Source organism: Ostrea edulis, chromosome 8 (assembly GCF_947568905.1).
Source record: "Ostrea edulis chromosome 8, xbOstEdul1.1, whole genome shotgun sequence".
Taxonomy (NCBI): domain Eukaryota; kingdom Metazoa; phylum Mollusca; class Bivalvia; order Ostreida; family Ostreidae; genus Ostrea; species Ostrea edulis.
The window spans coordinates 6016143-6042713 of NC_079171.1; the positions used below are offsets into that span (position 1 = coordinate 6016143).

The 26571-nt window shown below is 36.8% G+C and overlaps 2 protein-coding genes and 1 long non-coding RNA gene across 3 annotated transcripts in view; 2 read left to right on the forward strand and 1 right to left on the reverse strand.

Annotated features, from left to right (window-relative positions):
* LOC125661140 (sterile alpha motif domain-containing protein 9-like) overlaps window positions 1–26571 on the forward strand; it is a 223972-nt gene that overhangs the window by 122036 nt on the left and 75365 nt on the right. The window lies entirely within an intron of this gene.
* Window positions 2589–6070, forward strand: LOC130049851 (E3 ubiquitin-protein ligase TRIM71-like). Its single transcript, XM_056148039.1, has 2 exons — window positions 2589–2673; window positions 2926–6070. Exon 2 carries the CDS (start codon window positions 2956–2958, stop codon window positions 4627–4629), a length of 1674 nt encoding a protein of 557 aa, XP_056004014.1. The 5' UTR covers window positions 2589–2673; window positions 2926–2955; the 3' UTR covers window positions 4630–6070.
* LOC130049863 (uncharacterized) lies at window positions 18249–25963 on the reverse strand. The gene is made up of 3 exons (XR_008798195.1): window positions 25401–25963; window positions 19488–19587; window positions 18249–18574 (listed from the first exon to the last, which is right to left on the reverse strand). It is a non-coding gene; the product is annotated as an uncharacterized LOC130049863 (long non-coding RNA).

Sequence of the window (26571 nt, forward strand, 5' to 3'; positions counted from 1 at the left end):
ACTGTGAATACTTTATTTCTGGTACACCCTCACTGAAACGGCTGTTTGCTTTTGATTGTTTTTTGGTATTTTGTTTGGTTATTTTACCCAAGATGAGGTCAAACTAAATGCGCTCTATCGTGAAATTTATATTACTAAGGGAAGCAGAAATCATAGAGAGAACATACTTAGAATCCACCGTTTTATATACTTCATACACATAAATATGTATTTTAAAAAAAAAAGTTGGAAGAAAGGGATGTGGATGCTGTCCCCTTTCCACGGTTTTATCATTTTCTGACACCCCTCCCCATTCGCCTCTCCTACCAATTGTGACATTGTGTTGTAGAAAAAAAAAATCAAATATATAAAAAAGTTAAATTCCAATCTAATTAAAATAAGATCCTTGGATACGCTAACAATCGCTACAGAGTATACGGCGTGGATCTAAAAAGTCTGATTTTAATTAGATTGAGTTAAGTTCCAAAAAAGCTTTCAAATTTTATTACTTTTTTCTGATTGGCACCACAGGAAATGATTAATAAACTTTGCCAATGATGAATAGGGGGTGTTCATTCTCCCCCTCCCCCAAAACAACATTGAAAAATATAAAACGATTTTCTCAAAAAAAATTCCCCAAACATAACCTTTTAAAATCTAACTTGTTCTTAATCGCACTTTATATTTTCAAGATAAGTGATTATGGATTTGATCTTTTTCTACCCCTGGTATATAAATTGTACATATATGTAGCGCAGGGAATTTTAAAGCGAATGATCCCGGTCCCTATTACAGGTTTCTTTCATTAGGGATCGATTTACGTCAAATGTACCGGAATCCTGCAGACATATATTAAACCCAAAGAGATACAGCGGGAAATAAACCCAGATTGAAACAACGAATTCAAACTAAGATGTACATGTCAAATGTAGGTAATGCAACTATTAACAATACTTAACAGATTTATTCCGTAATATATGAAATAGCTAGAAGGCTGCCAGAGTTTATGTTTAAATCAAATTAAAATGTAATCTCATTATCAATATAAATAGTTGGATTAGAAATCAACTGTTAGAAGTTCTCGCGAATTTAGTGTTAGAAGAATGATGTGGTCACTCAGTCGCTGCTTGTTTTCTTTTTGAAAGTAATAAATCAAACACAAGATGTTAAAACATGTATTATGTGTAAACATATACACGTGACAAGTTACTACGAGAGGGCGGGGGCATATACACCTTGTCTTTATCAATAGATGTCAGTAGCGGATCCAGGATTTCCGAAAGAGAAGAGGGGGGGGGGGTGATTGATTGATTGTATCTTGTTTAACGTCTCTCTGGGGAATTTTTCACTCCTATGGAGACGTCACAGAGACCGGTGAAGAGCTTCCTATTTAAGCCTTTGCTCGGCGCTTATGGCCATTGAGCAGTGAGGTTTTTTTTTTAGCGTGCCACACCTACTGTGACCCAGGACGTCCGTTTCAAGGTCATCTCCGAGAATCTGTGACATTCACATCTGATGCCGAGCGTTTGGCGAAGGAACTATACTACCTGTTTTAACGACTTAAGTATGTCGCGGCTGGGATTCGAACCCCCCATCGCTGCGGTGGGTACATTTGAAAGTCGAGTATTAGCTTAAATCATCAGCGATTTCGGGTGCCGAATTTTAACTTACATTATTTTCTAATTTTTTGCGCAAAAAAGGGGATGGCCCGGGCCCCCTGCTCTCCAAATCCGTCACTGGGTGTCGCTGCCCGCTAACACATGTCAATGCCGAAAATACAAGACTGTATTCCGCCATGTAAACTTATGCACATACTTATCTGATCTTAATCAATTTATGGTGCAGTGTTTTAAGATAAAACTGCTGTGCCACTTGTAAACAAATTCCTGAAATCTGATTTGAATGTAAATAAGACGTATTTGTCCGATTCGAAATGCTATCTAAGCTACATTAATGTAAATAAGTCGTATTTGTCCGGTTCTAAGTGTTATCTAAGCTACATTAATCATTCTAATTCTTCAATTCCGTTCTGTTCCGCGTTTTAGCAACATCCGTTTCTATGTACCTAGAATGCGAGATTATTCGTGACCCACAGGGTTGAATTTCAATACAAACGGAGAATGACATTAATATTTGATTGCATTTTTGATGAGAGCAAATTCTGTCTTCTGACGTAAATGTTGGCATAGCTACCCATTTAAAGTGAAAAATAAAATTTGGGCGAAAATCGTGAATCAGTCCCTTTAAAATATTTCAATCACATTCATGTATACACTCCTCTTCGCGGTACGCACGTTTTAATGATTTTTAATATAAAACCCTGGGAGAAAATTCATGTCATAAGTATTTGGCAAATATATATTGTTTAAATTGAACCTGATCAAAGCATGAACATTACAAAATATGTACATACATGAAGCTGCCCTCGCTCAAACGGTAGCACCGTCAACATATTAATAATAACAAATATTCATTGTATATACATTGATTGTATTTTTTATGAGAGCAAATTCTGTCTTCTGACGTAAATGTTGGCATAGCTACCCAACATGAACTAGGTCAAAGCAAACTGCAAACCATTTAAACAGGCAATAACACATCACTAGCGTATACTGGCCGACGCGCCGCACAGGTATTTAATCACGGGACTAGACGGAAGGTCGAAAGAACAGGGAGGCCATGTTGGATTTTCAGGTTAGACAAAATTATATACGCATTCTGACATTGTAGTGTCAATAATATCGATATTTCTGTGATCAGTGAGATATATCTGATCACCTAGATAATGATTTCATATAATTCGGGGAGGGGGTCTATCTATGCCTTTTACTTATCATTTCATTTGAAATATTAAAATTATTGTATTATATCATAGTGTAATTGTTTCTTGTCAATTGTTTTGACCTTTTAAAATATTTTATTAAGATCCCCCTTTTTTACTGACAGTAAACTGTTTGTGTGATCCCAGCGTCAGAAATGCATCCCCGGCGCAGTGCTCAGGAAGTCCTACTGTGTAACCTCTGTGAGACTGTCCCCCTACAGAGTCGTTGTGAAGTTTGTAATATAAATCTATGTAAGGCCTGTGTTGGGGAGCACCTCTCGGACTCCTCTAAAAAACACAATGTCATGCCCTATTTACAAAGAAAGTCTACTCCCAACTACCCGAAATGTCCGAAACACGTCGAAAAATACTGCGAACATCACTGTGAGAATTGTGATATTCCTGTTTGTATTAAATGCGTCTCCTCCGGTAAACACGAAGGTCACAAGTTATCAGAATTTCTGGAAAAACTCAGCGCTAAAACACAAAATTTACAAAAAGATTTGGAGGAACTCGAGACCAGAATTTACCCGCGATATGAAGAAATGGCGTCCAATATCCAAACCGAAAAAGCCGACATAGAAACAAACTATGGGAAATTGACCACAGCTGCCGAACAAGAAGGTGAAATTTTACACCGGGAGATCACCGCCATTGTCAATCAGCGGAAATCTGCCATTCAGGAGATGAAAAACAAACACCTATCTACCCTGAATAAAAATACAGAAGAAATCACACAGAAAATGGTGGAACTCGAACAGATCATTTCCGACTTGAAATCAATCCTAACATCAAATGATGTCTCCTTAACCTCTACTTACAAATCTAGGAATTCCGAATTTAGAACATTACCGTCTAAAGTCCGAGTTACATTTCCGAGTTTTACTCCTCAGAAAATAAACACATATCAGCTCAATGAAATGTTTGGTTCTCTGTCGCCATTATCCATTAACACAGAACATGGCGACACAATGAAGTCAGCAGAAGCTGTATCGTCTCCTCCAGTCAAACCACTGCATAATGAGCCGCGCCTCACCGCCACCATAAACACTGGGTATGACTATCTATACAGTGTTAGCTGTCTGAGTGAAGATCAAGTCTGGACACGCGGGAATAACAAAACCATGAAGCTCCTCAACCTCCAGAGTAAACTACTGACATCAATAAAAACCAACTCAGGGAGAGCACCACAGGGTATAGCAGTGACACGGGACGGAGATCTTGTTTATACTGACGATAGTAATAACACCGTGAACTTAATTAAGAATAAAAAGATATGGACCGTGATCACACTACAGGGGTGGAGTCCTCGCTCTGTCTGCTGTACCGCGGGTAACGATCTCCTGGTTACCATGGACAGTTATGATGGAGAACAATCCAAAGTCGTGCGTTACTCCGGCTCCACAGAGAAACAAAGCATTCAGTTTGATTATCAGGGTCGTCCTTTCTACACATTTGGTTATGACACTAAATACATCAGTGAGAATAGGAACCTGGATATATGTGTGGCTGACCTGTCAGCTAGTGTAGTAGTGGTGGTCAATCAGTCAGGGAAACTCCGATTTAGATACGCTGGTCTTCCCTCTAATACCGGGCAATCATTTAGTCCAGCCGGCATCACTACAGACAGCCAGAGTCACATCCTGACAGCAGACTGGGATAATCACCGTATCCACATCCTAGATCAGGACGGACAGTTCCTCCGTTACATTCACTGTGATTTAGAGTTTCCTCGCGGTTTATGTGTGGACATCAGAGACAACCTTTTTGTGACTGAGCGTTACACTGCTAAAGTGAAGAAAATCCAATATCTACCAACACAGTGTTAATTACACAGCTCTACCGTGTTAATTACATCTATCAAAACGGTGTTAATTACACATCTCTACAGTGTTAATTACATCTATCAAAACGGTGTTAATTACACATCTCTACAGTGCTATTTACATCAGTGTGTTGATTACAACTGCTTGTTAATTACAATTCCTTGTTAATTACAGCCCTGTGTTAATTACAGCCCTGTGTTGATTACAGCCCTGTGTCTGTGATGTGTAATGTACTTGTGTTTGTGAGTTTAACTGATAGAACATTAGTCTCTCACTGCAGTTTACTAATTATATCTTATCTGTATCATTATGTTTAGCTGAACAGTATTAATTTTAGAACACTAATTACTATTTTGACTGTGTTACTAGTTATCTATATACAATCTTTTGAGGAGTAATTTGACTGTGTTACTAGTTATCTATTTATATATAATCTTTGGTGGACTAATTTGACTGTTACTAATTATCTATTTATATATAATCTTTGGTGGACTAATTTGACTGTGTTACTAATTATCTATTTATATACAATCTTTGGTGGACTAATTTGACTGTGTTACTAGTTATCTATATACAATGTTTTGTGGACTAATTTGACTGTGTACTAGTTATCTCTATACAATCTTTTGTGGACTAGTTTGACTGTGTTACTAGTTATTTATCTATATGCAATCTTTTGTGGACTAATTTGGCTGTGTTACTAGTTATCTATCTCTATACAATCTTTTGTGGACTAATTTGACTGTGTTACTAGTTATCTATATACAATATTTTGTGGACTAGTTTGACTGTGTTACTAGTTATCTATCTATATACAATCTTTTGTGAACTAATTTGACTGTGTTACTAGTTATCTATCTATATACAATCTTTTGTGAACTAAAATTTGACTGTGTTACTAGTTATTTATCTATATACAATCTTTTGTGAACTAATTTGACTGTGTTACTAGTTATATATCTATATACAATCTTTTGTGAACTAAAATTTGACTGTGTTACTAGTTACCTATCTATATACAATCTTTTGTGGACTAATTTGACTGTGTTACTAGTTATCTATATACAATCTTTTGTGAACTAATTTGACTGTGTTACTAGTGATCTATATACAATCTTTTGTGGACTAATTTGACTGTGTTTCTAGTTATTTTTCTATATATGCAATCTTTTGTGGACTAATTTGACTGTGTTACTAGTTATTTATCTATATGCAATCATTTGTGGACTAATTTGACTGTGTTACTAGTTATCTATATATAATGTTTTGTAGACTTATTTGACTGTGTTACTAGTTGTCTATATACAATCTTTTGTGACTAATTTGACTGTGTTACTAGTTATCTATATATAATGTTTTGTGGACTAATTTCACTGTGTTACTAATATCTTTCTATATGTGTATAATTTTTAATGTGTATATTATAGATAAACATGATTTAGAGTTCAGTCTTACTTTATTACTTAGTACTTACTTAAGTATGTAGTACAGGTACTGTAACAGAGAGTTACCACAAACGTTCGGTCTTTATCACAGAGTTTCAGATCCAAGGTCACAGTCTTCTTTTTACAATCAATAACTTCACAGCAAGTAACCAAATATCCACCGTCCTACAAAACAAACACAGGTAAAGTGTTATCATGTCAAACTGAATTATCAAGAATAGTCTGTGGTATAAATATGTAAAGGTAATGGAAAAGAAAAAATATTGCTCAAGCGGGAATCAAACCTGAGTCCCCTAATTTGAGCTATTCAGACCAATATCCATGATTTGACTAGACCGGGCCTAGAGGTTATAACTTTTTGAGCACGTTTTCATACTCAAACTCTGTGCTCTAAATCGTACTCGTATTCAAAAGTGAAGGTTATAAAACATTTATAAAACCATTCTCACACTCAAATGGAGTACGGACTCAAGATTTTTCGAGTATGCTGGGAGCTTGTTCAGAGTTGTACTCAAAACAAATATGGCTGAGATTGAGTATGAGTGCAGTAAAGGTTTTAAATATCCAGGCCAGGATGCAAATGAAATGTGAAGATAGCGAACAGTGATCAATCTCATAGTTCCTATCAGCAATACAAAATAGATATTTGGGCAAACACGGACCTCTGTACATACCAGAGGTGGGACCAGGTGCCTAGGAGGAGTAAGCATCCCCTGTCGACCGGTTACAACTACGGTGAGCCCATTTTCCCGATCAGGTAAACGGAGTTTAAATGTAAAGGGAAGGAAAAAATGCATAGCTCAACCAGGAATCAAACCTGACACCCCTGCATTTGTAGTCAGGTGTTCTAACCACTGCGGTATTCAGAACAATACATATGGTTTGTTTTAACCGGGAATCGAACCCGAGACCTGTGTATTACTTATCTAATAGTCAGGTGATCTAACCACTGAGCTATTCAGACCAATGCCCATGGTTTGTCCGGACCGGGAATTGAACCTAAGATCCCTGTATTACTAGTCAGGTGTTCTAACCATTGAACTACCCAGGCTGATAGTCGCAGTACATATAGCCGGGTGTTCTAACCATTGAACTATCCAGGCTGATAGTCACAGTACATATAGCCGGGTGTTCTAACCACTGAACTATCCAGGCTGATAGTCACAGTACATATAGCCGGGTTTTCTAACCATTGAACTATCCAGGCTGATAGTCACAGTACATATAGCCAGGTGCTCTATAAACATTAAGCTATCCAGGTCGATAGTCACAGTATATATAGCCAAACCACTGCTACAACATTCACTAGTAATTCTGTACTGATATGCTGTAGCTATATTTATAGTAAGAACATTGTTATTAACTCACCTGTGACAAAGGCTCAAGTGAAGTATTCTAATCGGTATTTGCCAGTGGTCAATGATTAATTATATTAATAAGCAAGCATCCTTAGGAGATGGATATTCAAGTTTGTTGGCATTGTTGTCCACAGGGGAAGGTGGAGCCCACAATAGGAGATGAAGTTTCATGTGGGAATTATAGAGAAAAAAATCTTCTTAATAACAGCTGTGCCATGATTAGTCATATTAACATACAAGAGAGAATATACAAGTTTACTCAGATGTAATTGGTCAGCCCCCATTGCCTGTTGTGCGCTAACAATAGAACATTGTTTTTAACTTCATGATAAATACCCTTCCAGTTCTTTCAAAATTTTATATGAAGAATCTTTTGGACAAAGATGATTTCTGGACTCCTACATTCAAGGGGCCTTAGAGGCAAGGCAAAAGTGCCAAAAAATTAAAATAGGATTTTATTTTCTAAATTTGTAGACAGTCCTTTGGGATAGTGATTGATACATTAAAAATGTTCAGGTGACTGGCAAGGCCTGTTGGTCTCTTGTTATTTCATGCCCCTAAAACTATAGTTTTGTTAGGGGACCTATTGTCTTTTCCTACCTTCAGATCGCTGTCTGAAACTTGAACCTTGCTCAAAACTTGAATGATGAGTGATAGGACTCTCATATTTTGCATGTGAGCATTCTATGCGATAAGGCCTCTCGTTCGGTATCTGAGTGTTCAACATTGTGATATTGGAGTTTGACCTGTTTTTAAGAATATCCAACCCAGCTAATAGCTCTTTACTATGTAAAGTTTGGTTTTCATATTTTGTACCTAAATTCCTGACGATAGGACCTTGCATATCAGAACATTCTCTGTTATTCGTGATTTCAGTTTCTTGAATATCTTAAGATTCTGCTTTTCACAGTTCTTCAACTTTTATTTCCGACCATATACTGATGTTGATTGATTGCATCCTTAAAACGTCTCTCTCAAGAATTGTTCACATATATGAAGACGTCACCAAGACCGGTGAAGGGCTTAAAATTTAGGCCTTTACTCGGTGCTTATGGTCATTGAGCAGTAAGAGTTCTTTAGCCTGCCACGCCTAATGTGACAAGGGACATCTGTTTATAAGGTCATCTCCAAGGACCCGTGGTATTCACACCTGATACCAAGCATCTGGCGATGGAACTGTCATTACTTGTTTCAACGACTTAGGTCTGTCGCGGCCAGATTTCGAACTACAGCCTTCCACTTGTTGGGTGAACTCTCTAACATCTAGGCCACAGCGGCGGTTCTTCAACTTTTAACTCTGATATTAAACTGCTGTTGAAAAGGAACTAGATGTGTCGTAGTGTAGTGATACAATGGCCCCAATCAACAGTCATAACTCTGTCAAATGTTTTCTGACCACACCCATATCACGTATATACCCAAAAGTATATACCCCAAACTTCAAATCGAAATGTCTGTGTATGATGGAGATGATAGACGGAGACATTATTTTTTTTAACGTAACTACATGTATATCCACAACTTCAATTCAAAATGTTCCTGAAGGACTAAGATAATGATGGGGACTGAAAATTGTATAAAGTTGTCTACATGTAAGTCCAAGGGGCATAACTCTGTCCAAAAATCATTTTATCGAAACCCTGATAAGGAACCTTGACCTTCATCTTCTTATGATATATATGTATTCCAACTTTCTCTTCATCTTATGATATATCTGTATTCCAAATTTCTCTTCAAAATGACTGAGATAACATGGAATGTTCTTAGAGGAGAAATTATATACCCCTAGACCACACTGTATGATGGGAAACAGTGAATTTGTGTTTAAATGAGGATACTGGTTGTTAAGATATTCTCTGGATAATGATATAAAGCATTTAAACCCCCCCATCCCTTAACAAAAATCCATAACTTCCTTGAATGTTAAGAATCTCTCAATCAAATACTCTGATAAGTGGCTGTTAAGATTTAAGATATACTCTGGTAAATGATATGATACATGTAAACCCCCATCCATAAAAAAGGAGTAATTCACAACTTCCTTGAATGTTAAAAAATATCAATCAAATACTCTGGACAAACTTCGTTTGCTGGATGTATAATAAGTAGAGACCAATACTTATTTAAAACCGTCTAAGTCTAAGGGACACAACTCTGTCAAAAATAATTTAAACATAACAATGAAAAACTTGATTGGGATGCTCTGTTGATGTATTTATATCACAAATTTCAGTTGAAAAAGCACATCATTAGTACAGATGCTGAACGTACACTGAATTATGATGGACCGATGGAAGTACCGATCGATGACAAGGGCTGACACTATGCGCCAGTCACTTCATGGTAGAGAAAAATGAATATTTACACAATTTCATTAACAAACCTGACATTTTCTATAGCAGTAGAGGTTTCCATATCTTGAATTATGTCAGACTCTTTGGAAAATCATCCTCATGATTCAGCAGGACATATCTTGTAACTGCTACCTTGTAAAATTTGTTCTCACATTTAGGATTTGGCAACCAAAAATAACCTCTTCAAACCATTAAATTGTGCATCTAGAAGAAATATAAATAAAAAACTTCATAGAGTCGTGGTAGTGTTAGATACTTGGCCTTCCGACTAGCTCTAGTTAACCCTTTAGCTTGATTGGTAGAGTGATGGTTAGTGGGTAACCCTTTACTTTGATTGGTAGAGTGATGGTTAGTTGGTAACCCTTTAGTTTGATTCACAGAGTGCTGGTTAGTGGGTTAGCCCTTTAGGTTAATTGGTAGAGTGATGGTTAGTGGGTTAACTCTTTAGTTTGATTGGTAATGTGATGGTTAGTTGGTAACCCTTTAGTTTGATTCGCAGAGTGCTGGTTAGTGGGTTAACCCTTTAGGTTGATTGGTAGAGTGATGGTTAGTGGGTTAACTCTTTAGTTTGATTGGTAATGTGATGTTTAGTTGGTAACCGTTTAGTTTGATTAGCAGAGTGCTGGTTAGTTGGGTTAACCCTTTAGGTTGATTGGTAGAGTGATGGTTAGTGGGTTAACTCTTTAGTTTGATTGGTAATGTGATGGTTAGTTGGTAACCCTTTAGTTTGATTCGCAGAGTGCTGGTTAGTGGGTTAAACCTTTAGGTTGATTGGTAGAGTGATGGTTAGTGGGTTAACTCTTTAGTTTGATTGGTAATGTGATGGTTAGTGGGTTAACCCTTTAGGTTGATTGGTAGGGTGCTGGTTGGTGGGTTAACCCTTTCGCTTGATTGGTAGACCACTAGACTGCCGAGCCAGAGGTCACAGGTTCGATCCTCAGCTAAGGAAAATACTAGAAATTGCTACACAGTGATACTGAATGTATCAAAATAAGACTGACCCTCAATTTAAAAACATTCATAGACACCTGATCTCACCTCCAGTATATCCAGAGCTCCGTGTTTGCTCAACTTTCTATTTTGTATTGCTTGTAGGAGTTATGAGATTAATCACTGTTCGTTATCTTCACCTTTCTTGTAGGAGTTATGAAATTGATCACTGTTCGTTATCTTCGTCTTTCTTGTAAGATTTATGAGATTGATCACTGTTCGTTATCTTCGCCTTTCTTGTAAGAGTTATAAAATTGATCACTGTTCGTTATCTTCACCTTTCTTGTAAGAGTTATAAAATTGATCACTGTTTGTTATCTTCGCCTTTCTTGTAAGAGTTATAAAATTGATCACTGTTCGTTATCTTCACCTTTCTTGTAAGAGTTATAAAATTGATCACTGTTTGTTATCTTCGCCTTTCTTGTAAGAGTTATAAAATTGATCACTGTTCGTTATCTTCACCTTTCTTGTAAGAGTTATAAAATTGATCACTGTTTGTTATCTTTGCCTTTCATAACATTTCTCACTTGATTTGTATAGTTTTAGTTGTACACCTTATCTATAGAAATAGATCTCCACCCCCTCACCCCACAACGTAAAGTTCAATACTCATTATCATGTTTAAACCATTTTGTTTAACTGAATAAATGTGTAATCAATGAGAAAAAATGAGAAACCTCATAATCCCCACAATGAATAAAAACAAGAATTTCCTGCTCACATACCACACGCCTCCACAATAAATCTAAAGCAGAATTTCCAGCTCATATACCCTACACCCCAACAATAAATCTAAATCAGAATATCCAGCTCATATACCCTACACCCCCACAGTGAACTAAAACCAGAGTTTCCTGTAGATATGCACATTTACTCACTGTATGAAATTCTGTTCAGCAGTTTCAGCGGAGTTACGTTGACAAACTAGTTTATTTAATTTTGGTCAAAGTTTGAAGTCTGAAACTCAAAGGGAAAACTGGTCTACATGTTTGCAGTTACGCTCCTTACACCGGAAGTTGGGGGCACGTTTAAGATTGCGCCCCGAAGCTTCACATATATAGTATTAACAAATAGTGTATAGTAAAGCTTACGTTATCAAATTCTTTATTATGCTAAGTTTTAACAGGTTGTAATATTTCTACGACAGAAACAAGGTTTAAATACTTCAATTTTATGGTGAAAACTTTTTAAGATATGCACTTCGTCAAATTGTAGAGTGGGGGATGGGAGAGAGGGTGTTATAGACGTATTTGACGTTTATCTCTGTCCAAATTATGCAACTAATACTAAAGATTTCAGTGGTGACATGTTTTAACAAGAGGCCCATGGGTCACATCACTCACCTTAGTCTTCTAGGCCCATACTTAAATCTTTCCATATATATTCACATGTAAAACTTTGATCCCTATTGTGGCCCCAACCTAACCCCAGGAGCCACGAGTTTTACAAATTTAAAATGCACTATCTCAGGAAGCTTTCATGTAAATGTAAACTTTTTTGACCCAATGGTTCTTGAGAAGAAATATTTTAAAGATTTTGTCTATATATTAGTATGTAAAATTTTGATCCCCTATTATGGCCCCATCCTACCTCCACACAATATGAGCAAGCTTTTAGGTAAATTTCTACTTTCCTGGCCCAGAGGTTCTTGAGGAGAAAATCTTTAAAGATCTTTCCTATACATTTGCATGTAAAAATTCGATCCCCTATTGTGGTCCCATCCTACCCCAGGGGATATGATTTTAACAAACTCATCTGCACTATGTCAAGAAACTATCACGTAAATCTAAGCTTTTCTGACCCAGTGGTTCTTGAGAAGAAGATTTTTAAACGACACACCCTGCTTTTGTGATTATCTCCTGTTTGAAGAGAGCATGTCCCTTTGTCAGAATAAACTTGAAAGTCCTTCACCAGAGGATGCTTTTTGCAAAGTGTTGTTTAAACTGGTCCAGTGCTTCTGGAGAAGAAGTCGAAAATGTAAAAAGTTAAGAGACAGACGGACAGGTGACCAGATGGATGGACAGGCGAAGGACAACGTGCATACGATTAGAAAAGCTCACTGGAGTTTTCAGTTCAAGTGAGCGAAAAAAACTCAGCGCCAGACTCCTAGAATCAAAAGCACAATGAAAGTATGTGATACATGATATAATCAGGTACATAGCATCGTTTATAAAGTGTGTGTGTGTGAGATGTTGACTTCATAATATTGCCTGAAAATTCTCAAAAAACTAAATTAAAAAAAACATCCAAAGCTCAAAAAGGAAGGCCGCAAGGGTTGATGTTTCAGTTCCATGCATCCGTTAAATTTTACATTTCCATTACAGTACCATTCACCACAATGTTGTTGTGTTTTTAAACAAGAGTACCGCAAACGGTACATGATACGCCCGTGAAATGCTTACATAGGGTGTTTTTCTTGCGCTATAATTTGTATAACTTTGCTTCAGGTAGTATCAGCCATCGTGAGGCTGTGACAAACTTTCATATGAACAAAGGGTCTTAGCTTAAAAATCGAGATTTCCTCAAAATGAACCAAGTTCAACAACCTGTAATTTTCTCAACCATTGTAGAAAATCAAAATCCATCCCACATGCACATCTTCAATACCCATACCAACATTCCACAAAATAAGAAGGCTCTCACTTGAAACTGTGGGAGGAGTAGGACGGAAATACTATGTACCCTACATATAATAATTGTTTCCAAATAAAGGGGCAAAGCTCCTGGGAAAAGGGTCGAAATGGATCAAAATTGCAGTATGATCTAGAGTGACCCACAAAGAAGCTACACAGCAAGTTTCAACATGATATGTGAAAGGGAAATGAAATTATAAAGAGAAAACCCCGAACGGACGGACGGATGGACGTACAGACATCGCTGTACTATAATACGTCCCGTCTAAAGACGGGCGTATGAAAAGAGGAATGGGGGGTAACCAGCCTATATACAGCTATATCTCTGGACGTAAAAAATATCCAATTTGCATATAATGATAAGAGGGGGTAGATTCATTGTTGCTGCGTGTCTGATGATTGTTTTTGTTCTCATTTGAATAATTGAAGTGCAAGCAGAGCTTTAAATTGGTGTTCACAACATTTAACTTTCAAAAGATTGAATCACACAAGAAAAAATATCTGAACAGAAATATTACACTAGAGATATCAATTCTTGATAATCATGTTTTGTTTATTGGCACCTGGTGTACATTACACAGGAGGTAGTTTTGTTCAACAAATGGATATATGTATACACTCGTATCTTATTGCATGTTGTTTTGTGTTTTCATGAGCCACATTGCTCACCTGTGCCCATATTCAAAGAGTTTCCCTCTATATTTTGCATGTAAAACTTTGATTCCTTATAAAGGTCCCACAATACCCCTAGGGACAATGGTTTGAGCAAACTTGAATCTGCACTATGTCAGCAAGCTATTATGTACATCTATTATCTTCTGGTCTGATTTAAGAAGAATTTTCCTATATACTCGTACTTACATGTAAAACTTAGATCCCATATTGAGGCCCCACCCTACCCTCGAGGACCATGGTTTGAACAAACTTAAATTTGCACTATGTTACGAAGCTTTCATGTAAATGTCAACTCGTCTGGCCTAGTGGTCTTTACAATAATAATTCCAAAGATTTTCACTATGTACGCACATGTAAATCTTTGATCCCTGATTGTGGTCCAACCCTACCTCCATAGACCATTTGCACAAACTTGAATATTCACTATGTCAGGAAGCTACCATTTAAATTCTGACTTTTCTAGCTTGATAAAATGTTTACAGAGTTTCCCTGTGTTTTCACACCTAAAACTTTGACCCCCTATTGTGACCCCACCCTACCTCTTGAGGCCAATATTTGAGCAATATTGAATCTGCACTACGTAAGGAAGATTTTGTGTAAATTTCAGCTATCCTGGTCCAGTGGTTCTTGGTAGGAAGGCTTCAAATAACCCACCCCAGATTTACATTTCTTTGATTATCTCGCCTTTGAAGGTGGCATGACTCTTCATTTGAACAAACTGGAATCCCCTTTATCCTCGAATTATGTGTACCAAATTTGATTGAAATTGGTCCAATGGTTCTGAAGAAGAAGTCGAAAATGTGAACAGTTTACAACGTAGACAACGACAGACTATGGGGAGTTCTGATTAGAAAAGCCTTTGGCTCAGGTGACGAAAGCTCTACCTTAAGTAAATAAGGACACAATAAATACGTCAGCTTTTTATTTAAAGTAGGTCAAACATTCAGTTCAAGGTCATAAGATCACAGACCATTGCATCACAAAAAGATCTTTCTATAAAAATGCACATACAAAATATAAAAGCCCGTCCTTAGATAGTTCAAGAGAGAAGTTTAACGATTATTTCTATGTATACGTTCCAGCTTATAAAACATTGATCCCTTGTTGTTACCCCATCCTACCCCTGGGGGTGGAACCCTGGATTTGATCAATTTTGAATGCTTTTATCCAATGATGTTCTGTACTGAGTTTGTTGAAATTGCACTAAGTATTACTAAAAATGCTGGAAATATGTAAAGTTTACAGACGGACAGACAGACAGACAGCAGGCAAGGGATAGTCAATACTTATAAACTAGGCGAGCTAAAAGAGAGACATTTTACCAGCTCATTACAAAACACCATCCCTAGAAATGGATCGGATGGGAAGGTAACTCGGCCACTTCTGCTGTTTAGAAACATGAAATGCTCCTATAGTCATTGTCTCACCGTCTTTTGAGGCCCAGTAAGCTGTAAAACCAAAAAGTTGTAATGAGTGCTAGAATGACCAGAAATCAGACAGGGAAGTAAAATTTTGTTGAAATCCGAAGCAAGTTTTAAATAAAATTTTAGCAAGCAAATCAGCACATGAGTCACAGGCCTGATAGTTAACTAAGGGTAAGAAATCTACAACAATTGTTCCTATATTAGCTCTGCCCTACAGCCCGTCCCTTACTGATCCCCGCTTAGATGCACAACCTAGAGTAGCGAAATTACAATTTTAAAATATATCTTGTTTTTTTCCTGAAGTTTGAATGGATCAGTAGTGTGTATACTAGTGAGGATAATTTCAAATGCTGAAGACAATAAATAGCAAAGATCATGTACAGTAGGTCCCACTCTGATAACCAAGTCACTACCCCAGATTCATGAAATTCACATGTGTGTTATCCATCACCAGCATTAAAGAATATGTTATTCAATGTTTCACACACTAAGACACTAAAATCTGTCGACATGTAAGATCAAGAACTTGTAATTTTACAAACAGTACACCAAAGAAGAAAAAAAAACGTTGAAGAATTAAAACCCTTGATCTAAAACTTTTAGTCGTCTGTAAATGTCCCTGTCCCAAAATTATGAAATTTACAAGTGTGGTGCATTAAAGAAGATGTTATTCAATGTTTCACCCTAAATCTGTCTACTTGTACGTTCAAGAACTTGTAATTTTGTAAACACCAAATAAAAATATAAAACAACGTTAAAGAATTAAAACCCTTGATCTAAATCTTCCAGTGGCCTGTAAAGGTCTGAGGTTGTAAACAGTGACTGGAGTCACACAGACACACCACGTACTCATGGTGATACGTCCTCAAAACTGACAAGTTCAACAACCTGTAGTTTTCTTTAAAAACATATAAGGAAATCAAAATCTTTGCTACATGTACATCTTCAAAACCCATACAAGAGTACCACCAAAGGCAGAAAACACTAACCGATACAGCAATATAATACGGCTATGAAAGGCCACTATAGGATGTTTTCTTACGCCATGATTTGTACAACTTGGCTTCAAGTAGTGTCAGCAATCATAAGGCTTTGACATACTTTCTTTGCATTGTAAAAAGAAAAAAATAATGTACTCTCTCTGTAACATTTCCGCAAAATAACTAAGTTACACAATCTGTATTTTCTCAAACAAGGTTTTCTAACAATGTGATGGTCGTAGTCCCAACGGCTTGGTCTGGACCCCGTTACTAGGCATCCTTTACTTGGCAGAAGGTGTATGTGTACCAAGTTTGACAATCCTAGCTCCAACAATTCGGTCTGTATCCTGTCTGCAAGGTTTTCTTACTAAGTGATACAATGACCTTAAACTTTGACCCTCAAGAACAAAACACATCCTCCAATTGGCCCGAGTTTGACAGTCCTAGCCCTAATAGTTCAGACTGTATTCTGCCTACCAGTACAAAGTTATCTTAACTGATACTACGACCTTGACCTTGGAAAACAATATACACCTCTCCATCATCATGGTAATCAACTGTACCAAGTTGTAATATTCTGGATCTTACGGTTCGGTTTGTATCCTGCCGAGGTCTGGACAAACAGACAAACATACATCACCCATACCATAATACGCCCCGTCTTTGACAGGGTATAAGACTATATAAAAAGACAATTCTCATTTGAAAGCTGACATCAATCAAAACTGAAACATGATCAAGAGTGACAAATAATGAAACTACTCAATAACTTTCAGTTTGATTCTTGATAGAAACATGAAAATAGAAACCGGAAAGCCCTAATGGACGAACAAAAGCACAGACGTTGCTGTCTATAATACGCAACATTTAAAGAGGGGCGTATAAAAGTTTTCAACTGTTGAGGGAAAATGCACAACGACGGATGCAGAACAATACCAATAGGTTACCCGAATACTCAGGTGACATGAAAATACATTCTTAGAGAGTCAGATATATGACACTTACTATTAAATGTGTAGTTCTATGCAGATAATTATATGTAAACCGGGGTACTACATGCAGCTATAGCTAATGCCTTTGATTAATGACCAGATTGAAAGTATTCAAACAGCAGTATCTGAAATCACGTCATTAATAAGTACTGTGTTATACATGTAATATAGTCTAAGGGAGGTAACTATAATATCTGCCTTCATGCTCTCTTCCACCTGAACTTATTACGAGAAAAATGAATACTTCACCGACTCTTCTTAGAGGAAATGAGAACTTCCACTGATTGATACATCTCAGGAAGACCACAGTAATGTTTATTGAAGTATTCAGCCTCCACCAGCAGGTATAGATGTGACGAGAAAAAATAGTCTGCCCACTAACAACTCTTTCAACCAAGTCCCTAAAAATTCAAGTGATAAGTTATCGCCAAAATTGAGAAAGTGAATGAGGCTGAAATGATCAAGTCACAGATGTTGCTAGGCGGTGGACGTCAAGACCCTCAGGAGAAATTTGTACCCACAAGTAATCCTTGTTTACAAGGAATGTCGCCTACACTAGTGCCATGTGCTCGGGGATTGGTGAGTGATGACACTACAAAAACCCACTGTACTCAAAGGTGGGTGAGTGGCTTTGCGATACTACAATAACCCCCTGTACTCGTAGGTGGGTGAGTGATGACACACACAATAATCCCTGTAATCGCGAGTGGGTGACTGATAACATTTATAATAACCCTCTCTACTTGGAGCTGGGGGTCTGGGAGTGGGGGTGGGTGAGACGTTCTTGCACTCAGCAACATAAACTATGTACTCATGTGATAAAAATATCACCTCAATGAGTGAAATAATTACAATGGCGACAAAGAATGAAATGTGCTTAAAATCTGGTCACTTACTAGGTAAGGGTAATGTCCACCATTTCTGTAGTCCTGGGGTCTGAGAGACAAACCTTCAAATGCACCACATCATAGGGAAACGAGTTTACCTAGGTAGGAGTCAGAACCCCCCTGTGAGAGTGGCCTAGAGGTAAGGAGGTGACCGCTGACCTGGACAGTGATGCTGGTCAAGTGGCAGATTTCTTCTACCAGTAAGGACGCCTAGAAAAACACCAACACTCATCACTACATGTCAGAGAGACGAAACAATTATGGAGAATTTCAAAACAAAATTAAATGTCATAGGAGAACCATAGGTTGAAACCAGACATTCACCCGATAGGTTTAGGGCTGGGGTCAGTTAAAGTCCAGCAGGTGTAGAAGATACATTTACCGATAACATGAAAAACAAGCTCGTATTGATGACAAATTTGCTATGGTGAAATGCGACATATAGGTACTCGCGCACCATACAGAAAAAAATCCTTGGAATGCTGAAGGGGGATAAAAAACAACTAGGTACGAACATCACACATCTCTAATATCTATTTCAAACTTACATCAAAAATTTAAATACTGTATGTGTAGTAATTCTAGCAGAATATGACAAATAAAATGGTTGACATTGGATTCAGAAGAAAGACATAGGTATAACTACATTAGTCTGACGAGATATTTGCAGAAATTCCTTCGGTAAAGTTGGTATATACCCTGTGAATCAGTCTCGAAACAGGTAGTCCCCTGTTTGATTATATGATTTGTTGCGCACCTTTACATATATATCATTTATCTCACAAGTGATCATCTCAAAAGCTTATAGAAGGTAGAAACTGACTATTCAGAACGACTTATAAGAGTAATCGGTGGGCGAAATAACATACTTAGGATAAAGTATTGGTTTTGTATAAAATGATTTCATTCTAGAAGGGGATATGTACATAATATCTGTGATGAGGATGCGGACATTATGATTTGATGAATTACATATCATAGAAGGATATATATCAAAATAATTTTAAAAGATCGCGGTGATCACGAAACTCGCGAAACTGAATGTAAAACTAGGCCTAATATTTCTTATATGGAACTCTAAATAAATAACCAGATAATTCAACAGTACGTAATAGTACTGTACCTGACAGTCATTTCTGCTAAGTACCTGCAAATATCCCAAAATAAGCTTTCCTTCACATTCAGCAGCCATTTCCGTTTTCACAGCAAGTTTCTTCTGCTTCCTAAGGACAGACAACTCTTGTATATGGTATGAAATGAACATGTAAGGAGTTGTTCTTCTTGATAACATAAAACTATGTTTTGGTCAATAAATTCGCCCTATATTTCATTACACAATAGTTCAAATATGATTGTTTAAATCATGAAAATCAAAATGTTTAATTGTTCTTGGTATCAGGCACAATATATACGGTTACGGGTATATCCAATATTTCATATTCTTTGCCATTACAGTATATAACATCTTATACTTGTATGTGTTATTTTCTACAACCATCTGTACATGGACCACAAAACAAAATATGGGAAGTTTGATACGTATGAATAAAGTTCAACATAATTATAAGTGTACGTGTCTCTATGAATAAGTTATGACCTCTGTATACCAATTATAACACAAGGTACCAAACTTGAAATGTCAACGAATGATTATCTCCTCTGAGAATGTCGCCTTTAAAGATAGCAGGGGATAGTTGATGTAAATGTAACTTTGGACGCACTGATAACGCATAGAATGAAAACATTTTAGTCGATGTGTTGTAACATCAAATCTCATTGTTTTATTATCGTATTAAATTGATACAATGCCATCAGAACATAACAGCTAAGATTTCCCGCGTGGAGATTTAAAAAAAAATATTTTCGCCGGTGTATTTTAAAAGAGAAGGAACCAGATCTACCAAAATCACTTTTGTTCATCGTAGACATTCAGATAATAATGGAATATGACACATGTGCGGTTCTTGAGAAGAGGATTTTGAAAATTGGTCAATTTTGGATAGTTTTTGCCCCACCCCTAAGACCCTAGGGGTGCATGAAAGCAGTATAAAACAAGATGTGTTCTTAACACTCAAATGCTCTCAAAAGTGTATATACATTGATGAAAAGATTTAAATGATATATGTACTTAGTTAACAGTAGTCAATTTGACGGACCCATCCTAGATTCAAAATTCTGGGGTTGTGAAATTCACCATAGGCAAGCTACTAACAAACAAGTTGATGGTTCAGGTGTTTCAACAGTCTCAATTTAAGTCAGCATTTCGCAAATTCTATGGTCGTTATAACGATCTAGTTCGTCAATACAACCTATCATTAGGTTAAATGCTGTCTGGCTTGTTTCATACCGATTGTTAGGCCGTTCTTGGCACACTGATTTTAACTACGGATAACTCCGTTTACCAGATCAGGATATGGAGCTCACGGCGGCGTGACCTGTCGACAGGGGGTGCTTACTCCTCCTAGGCACCCGATCCCATCCCTGGTGTGTAGAGGGATCTGTGTTTGCCTAACTATATATGTTGTATTGCTTAAAGGAGTTATGAGATCGATCACTGTTCGTTATATTCGCATTTTTGTACATCCGTTTCTACTTAAAGGCCACAGAGAAAGTTTCTATTTTTCATTTTTTCATCAAAATTTATTCTGTTCATGCCTAAAACTACTTTAAATGTGTTTTAATGAAATATTTTGCGTAGTTTTCGAGTTTGAAAGCGATGAAATTAAAATCTTGCGATGTCCATATTTACTTCGATATTCTATGCACCATTATGTGTGACGTCATATGCGCCTTACGGTTTGAAAACACCTATTAGCCATATCATAAACAGATTATATTTAATCGATAAAAACAGTTATCATGTTAACGGCTTTTGGCATAACATTGTATTCAGGTGTTTAGTGTCATATAAGGGTGTTCTAGTTGTTGGTAGAAAGGATTTAGACAGAATACTTTTCTATTTTTCGAAGTAAGGTACAAGAAAAAATACGTAGATATTTTTTTTTCTTGGCGCAAGAACTTTGCCTTTAAAAAAACACCCAGTCACCTTTCAAACACTGCTCAGACAAAGACCCAGATAAATTGCGAGAAAGTGGATATATCAAAGCTGTTTAAGCATATAAATTATGTTTTAGTCTTCAAATTCAATACACACTGGGATCAACTGACCTTCACCTTGTAACAACATAACTTGTGCTTCCAGTTTCTACCAATCGGTAGATTTACAAAAATGTTAAAGATTCAAACTAATTTAACCTTTAATTATAAATAATAGAATATTGTATTTCCCAACTTTAAATTGAAATATAAAATTCTTCCTCATTGGATTCGTACATGTAACATCTTGATTGTGTCAATGTACGCTGTCTTCCACTTCCTAATGACGTGCATATCACAATTCAATAATAATAATCATAATGCTTTATTTAATTAAAATATTGCGATTTCGACTTTAAATTTGATTATTTTTATTGATTTGTGTGCCTGTTTTTTTCTTTCTTTCCAAAATGCACCCGTGACAGTAGCTAGGCCTAGTAGTCCATACACTTTTCAAACATTGTTTTGGTTTGGAGAAATATGTACTTACTATGCCTGTAAAATGAAGAAAATTATTTATGAAATGTCGCACTTCAAATCACCGTTTACCCATAGACAGAGGAAAATTGCATGGTATTCCTCAGAATGAGAGACTACGTACATTTTGTAATAAAGAAGAAATAGGAGATGAATTCCATTTTATTTTACAGTGTCCAACTTTTTCACAATTAAGGAAAAATACATAGATCATTTTTTGTTATGAAAGACCAAATGTTCTGAAGTCGTCTAATTTTTTGTCAACTCAAGATATGGAAATATTAAGAAATATCTGTGTTTTTATTTCTCATATTTTTTAGATTGCCTGTTGTTCTTCGTAATTGTTCTTCTGTTACCTCTTAAACATATTACCATTATGTTTATTTATACATGCATTGTATATTATGTTCCTCTTTGGTATCTAAGAAAGTTGTATTGTTCCATATACCCTATATAAACTTCTGACGATTGTTCTCGTGTGTATTATATTTAGTGTACCTCATGTACCGTTTAAAATGGTTTTAGCGAAAATGAATTGAAGTGAATTGAATTTGTCAACAATGTAACATATCATAATTTGACTACATCCAAAAAAAATAGATAATGTTTCCACTGTTTATTTTAGAAAACAAAATATCAATTACAGATGTATAAAGGAATAACATTACCAAATAGTGTGTAGACAACGACCCATATAAATATTATTTAGTCGCAATATTGTCGATTTCATAATCGCTTTCCTCGCTATATTTAGGTAATTACATCGCTATTTGTATACACTGGTGGCGAAAACATAAAACTTGGAATTTGTTTTTCAACATTGGTTTAGATGTTGTCGACATTGAACAAAATAGGCCCTTAAAAGCTGAGTTCTGTATAATGAAAAGTGAAGATAACGAACAGTGATCAATCTCATAACTCCTACAAGCAATACAAAATAGATAGTTGGGCAAACACGGACACCTGGACACACCAGAGGTGGGATCAGGTGCCTAGGAGGAGTAAGCATCCCCTGTTGACCGGTCACACGCGCCATGAGCCCCATATCCTGATCAGGTAAACGGAGTTATCCGCAGTCAAATCAGTGTGCCAAGAACGGCTTAACAATCGGTATGAAACACGTCAGACAGCATTTGACCCAATGCGAGGTTGTATTGACGAACTAGATCGTTATAACGACCATAGAATTTGCGAAATGCTGACTTCAATCGAGACTGTTGAAATCCCTGTACCATCATTTTGTTTGTCAGTAGCTTACCTCGATTTAAAAACTGACTATACCCAGAACAATAATATATCACACTACTTTCACAATCAGTTGATTGAAGAAGTGTGCATGTGATGTCACTGTACCACGTGACTGCCCAACTAATTAACTAAACTTTCTGAAATTAGGGCTTAGATTTAAGTCTGTATTGTGGTTTATTATCGTAATATGTCGGCAAACAAACTATTTGTATACTTTGAAAACATGACATGTGTCCTTTAAAGAAGTCTTTCAAATCCCAAAACAAAACCATTACCCTCTAGAACTATAACATTTACAACCAGGTTAGAATAGGTCTTCAATACCCCTTGTTTGTCCTAAAAGGTAACTGAATGGGGCTGGCCTTCGGATGAGACCGCAAAAACCGAGGTTCCGTGTCACAGCAGGTGTGGCAAGATACATATAAGTAAAAGATTCTCGAGAGGGACATTAAACAATATATATGTACAGCCAACCAACCTTACAAGCGATACAAGACCTGATACAAATATGTGGGGTTTAATTCATTGCGCTTAAAGGCAAACAACTTCGAATACCATTCAACAGACACGTAGTATTCTTTTTTTTTCAAAATGGGGAACCGGAGATGTTGGAAAACGACTTGTCTAAAATTCTTATATCTAAATTGTTCCAACCTCTAAACTAATTATGTTTGTGTGTGCGGGTGGGGGTGGGGTGGGGGAATACTTGAACTAAAATAACCTAACCATCAATGTAGTGTCAGACACCTGGAAAATCAGCTTCGAATACTATCTTCTTAAATACACTAAAATAATACATAACATGCTCTGAAAAATATGGGAGTCATGCAATATAGTGGAGGTCTGGGAGGGCAGTGCTCATGCTTCATTACATAAACTTTAAGTACTGAATCTACATGATATACTATCAAATGATAGTAGGGGAAGTGGGGGAACTCTACATATCTTAAGCAAGAGATATTGATGATAGTGTTCATTGTCAAAACGGTGCAGGTTACATGCCTAACAGCTTTAATATTACTATAAGAAGCTGTCAGGGTTGGGATGTGGATGGGGTTCTACATGCTTGCTAAATTTGATATTATAATACGGAACAGTCCAAACTTTGATTTACCCACTAAATGTTTACATGTATATGAATGTTTCACTTTTAATGTTTTTAAGTAAATTATACCTGTAAAAAGTTGATATCATTTACGTCTATAAATAAAACAATAATCCTTACATAGGTATTTAAATCCTTCACCAAGCGCCCTGCAATAGGAATGAAAGTCACCGGTCTCTCAGATATGACCTTGAAAACGGAGGTCTGGTGTCGTGGTAGACATTGACACGATAAAGAACCCTCGCGTGATCGTTCTATCTGTGCATAGTTTTTTTTTCTGATAAAGAACCCTCACTCGGTCGTTGTATCTGTGTATAGTTTATTTTCTGATAAGGAACCCTCACCCGGTCGCTGTAAAGGTGCATATTTTATTTGAAAAACCAAACCAATATATAAATAGAGATCCCATAAATGTGTTGTGGTTTTTAAGCTTAAATGACGTCCAATTGAATACCCCTATAGCAAAAAAAAAAAAGGTATTGCCAGTATTGTAGTTTTTTTTGTACATGCAAGATTATTCGTGACCCACAGGATTGAACTTCAATATAAACGGAGAATATCTGACACAAAACCATTATACTAACATACAGATATTAGATATGATTTTGTTAAGTCTTTTTGATGTGATCGATTTCTGTCTTCTGATGTAAATGTTGACCTAGCGACCGAACATGAAGTACTTTAACAGACGATAACGAATAGATAGTGTATACAGGCTGACACCTCACACATATATTTAATCACGAGACGGGAGGTCGAAAGAACAGAGGGTTAGACAAAATTATACCTACGCATTCTGATATTGTGGTGTCAATAGCATCGATATTTCTGCGATTAATGATATCTCTCTGATCACTTAGATAATGAGATAAGGAGAACAAATAATATATTAATGCCTTCTACTTATCATTTCATTTGAAATATTAAAAACAATGACCGCAGTGTTTTATATCATGCTGTAGTCACAGTCTCTGTTAGGTTTTCTAAGTAATAAATCAAACCCAAGATGTTAAAACATGCTGACTTCATAAAATCTTCAATTGTTGTTTTATACATACCATTCTCCTGTTGGAAGTACATACAATATATTATGTGTGAATATATACATACCATTCTCGCTGTTGTACGTACAAACACACGCTGTATTATGTGTAGATATAATTCTACACGTGACGACTTCCTCCGAGAGGGCTGGGACATATAAACCTTGTCTCTACCCATAGGCGTCAATGGCGGACCTAGAATTTCCGAAAGGGATGTCACATTTGATTGATTGTATTTTGTTTAACATCTGAATTTTTCACCCATTGAGACATCACCAAGACCGTTGAAGGGCTTCAAATTCAGGCTTTTGCTCGGCACTTACGGTCATTGAACATTAAGTGTTCTTCAGCGTGCCACACATTCTGTGACACGGGCCATCCAATTTTAAGGTCATGGCCGAGGACTCGTACCATTCACACCTGAAACCGAATGTTTGGCGATGGAAATGTCTACCTGTCTTAGCGACTTAGATCTGTCACAGTTTGGATTCGAACCCTGGCCTTTCGCATGCGGGGCGAACGATGAAAGGTGAAGATAACGAACAGTGATCAAACTCATAACTCCTCATAACGATCTAAACTTAAAACTACCGCGGCGGTAAGCACATTAGAAAGTCAAGTATTAGCTAAAATACTCAGCCATTTTGGATGCCAAATCTCGAGTTTTATTTACATTATTTTGTAAATCGTTGCTCTAAAACGAGGAGGTACCGGACCCCCTGCCCTATAAATCAGCCACCTGGTGTCGTTACTCGCTAACACATGTAAATGCCGAAATTACACGACTATGGACCGCGCTGTAAACGTAAACAAACACTTGTCTGAGCTTAATCAATCTACGTTGCAGATATTTAGAAAACACGGTTTTACCACTTGTAAACAAATTCCTGAAATTCGATGTTATTGAAAGTAAAGCGTATTTATCCGATTCTAAGGTTGTCGAAAGTACATTAATCATTCTAAAACTCACATTCCGTTCCGTTCCGTTCTCCCTTTCGTTCTGCGTTTTTGTACCAGGAATGCAAGATTATTCGTGACCTACAGGGTTAACTTTCACTATAAACGGAGAATGTCATAAACATTACTCATCCTATGAATATCTTATTTAATCATATTTTCTGATGGTTTACCTGATCAGGATATAGGGTTCACGGTGGGTGTAACCGGTCGACAGGGGGTACTTACTCCTCCTAAGCACTTGATCCCACCTCTGGTATGTCCGGGGTCCGTCTTTGCCC

Coding starts and splice junctions, on each gene's coding strand:
- LOC130049851 (XM_056148039.1), top strand. CDS start 2,956: ATGCATCCCCGGCGCAGTGCTCAGGAAGTCCTACTGTGTAACCTCTGT.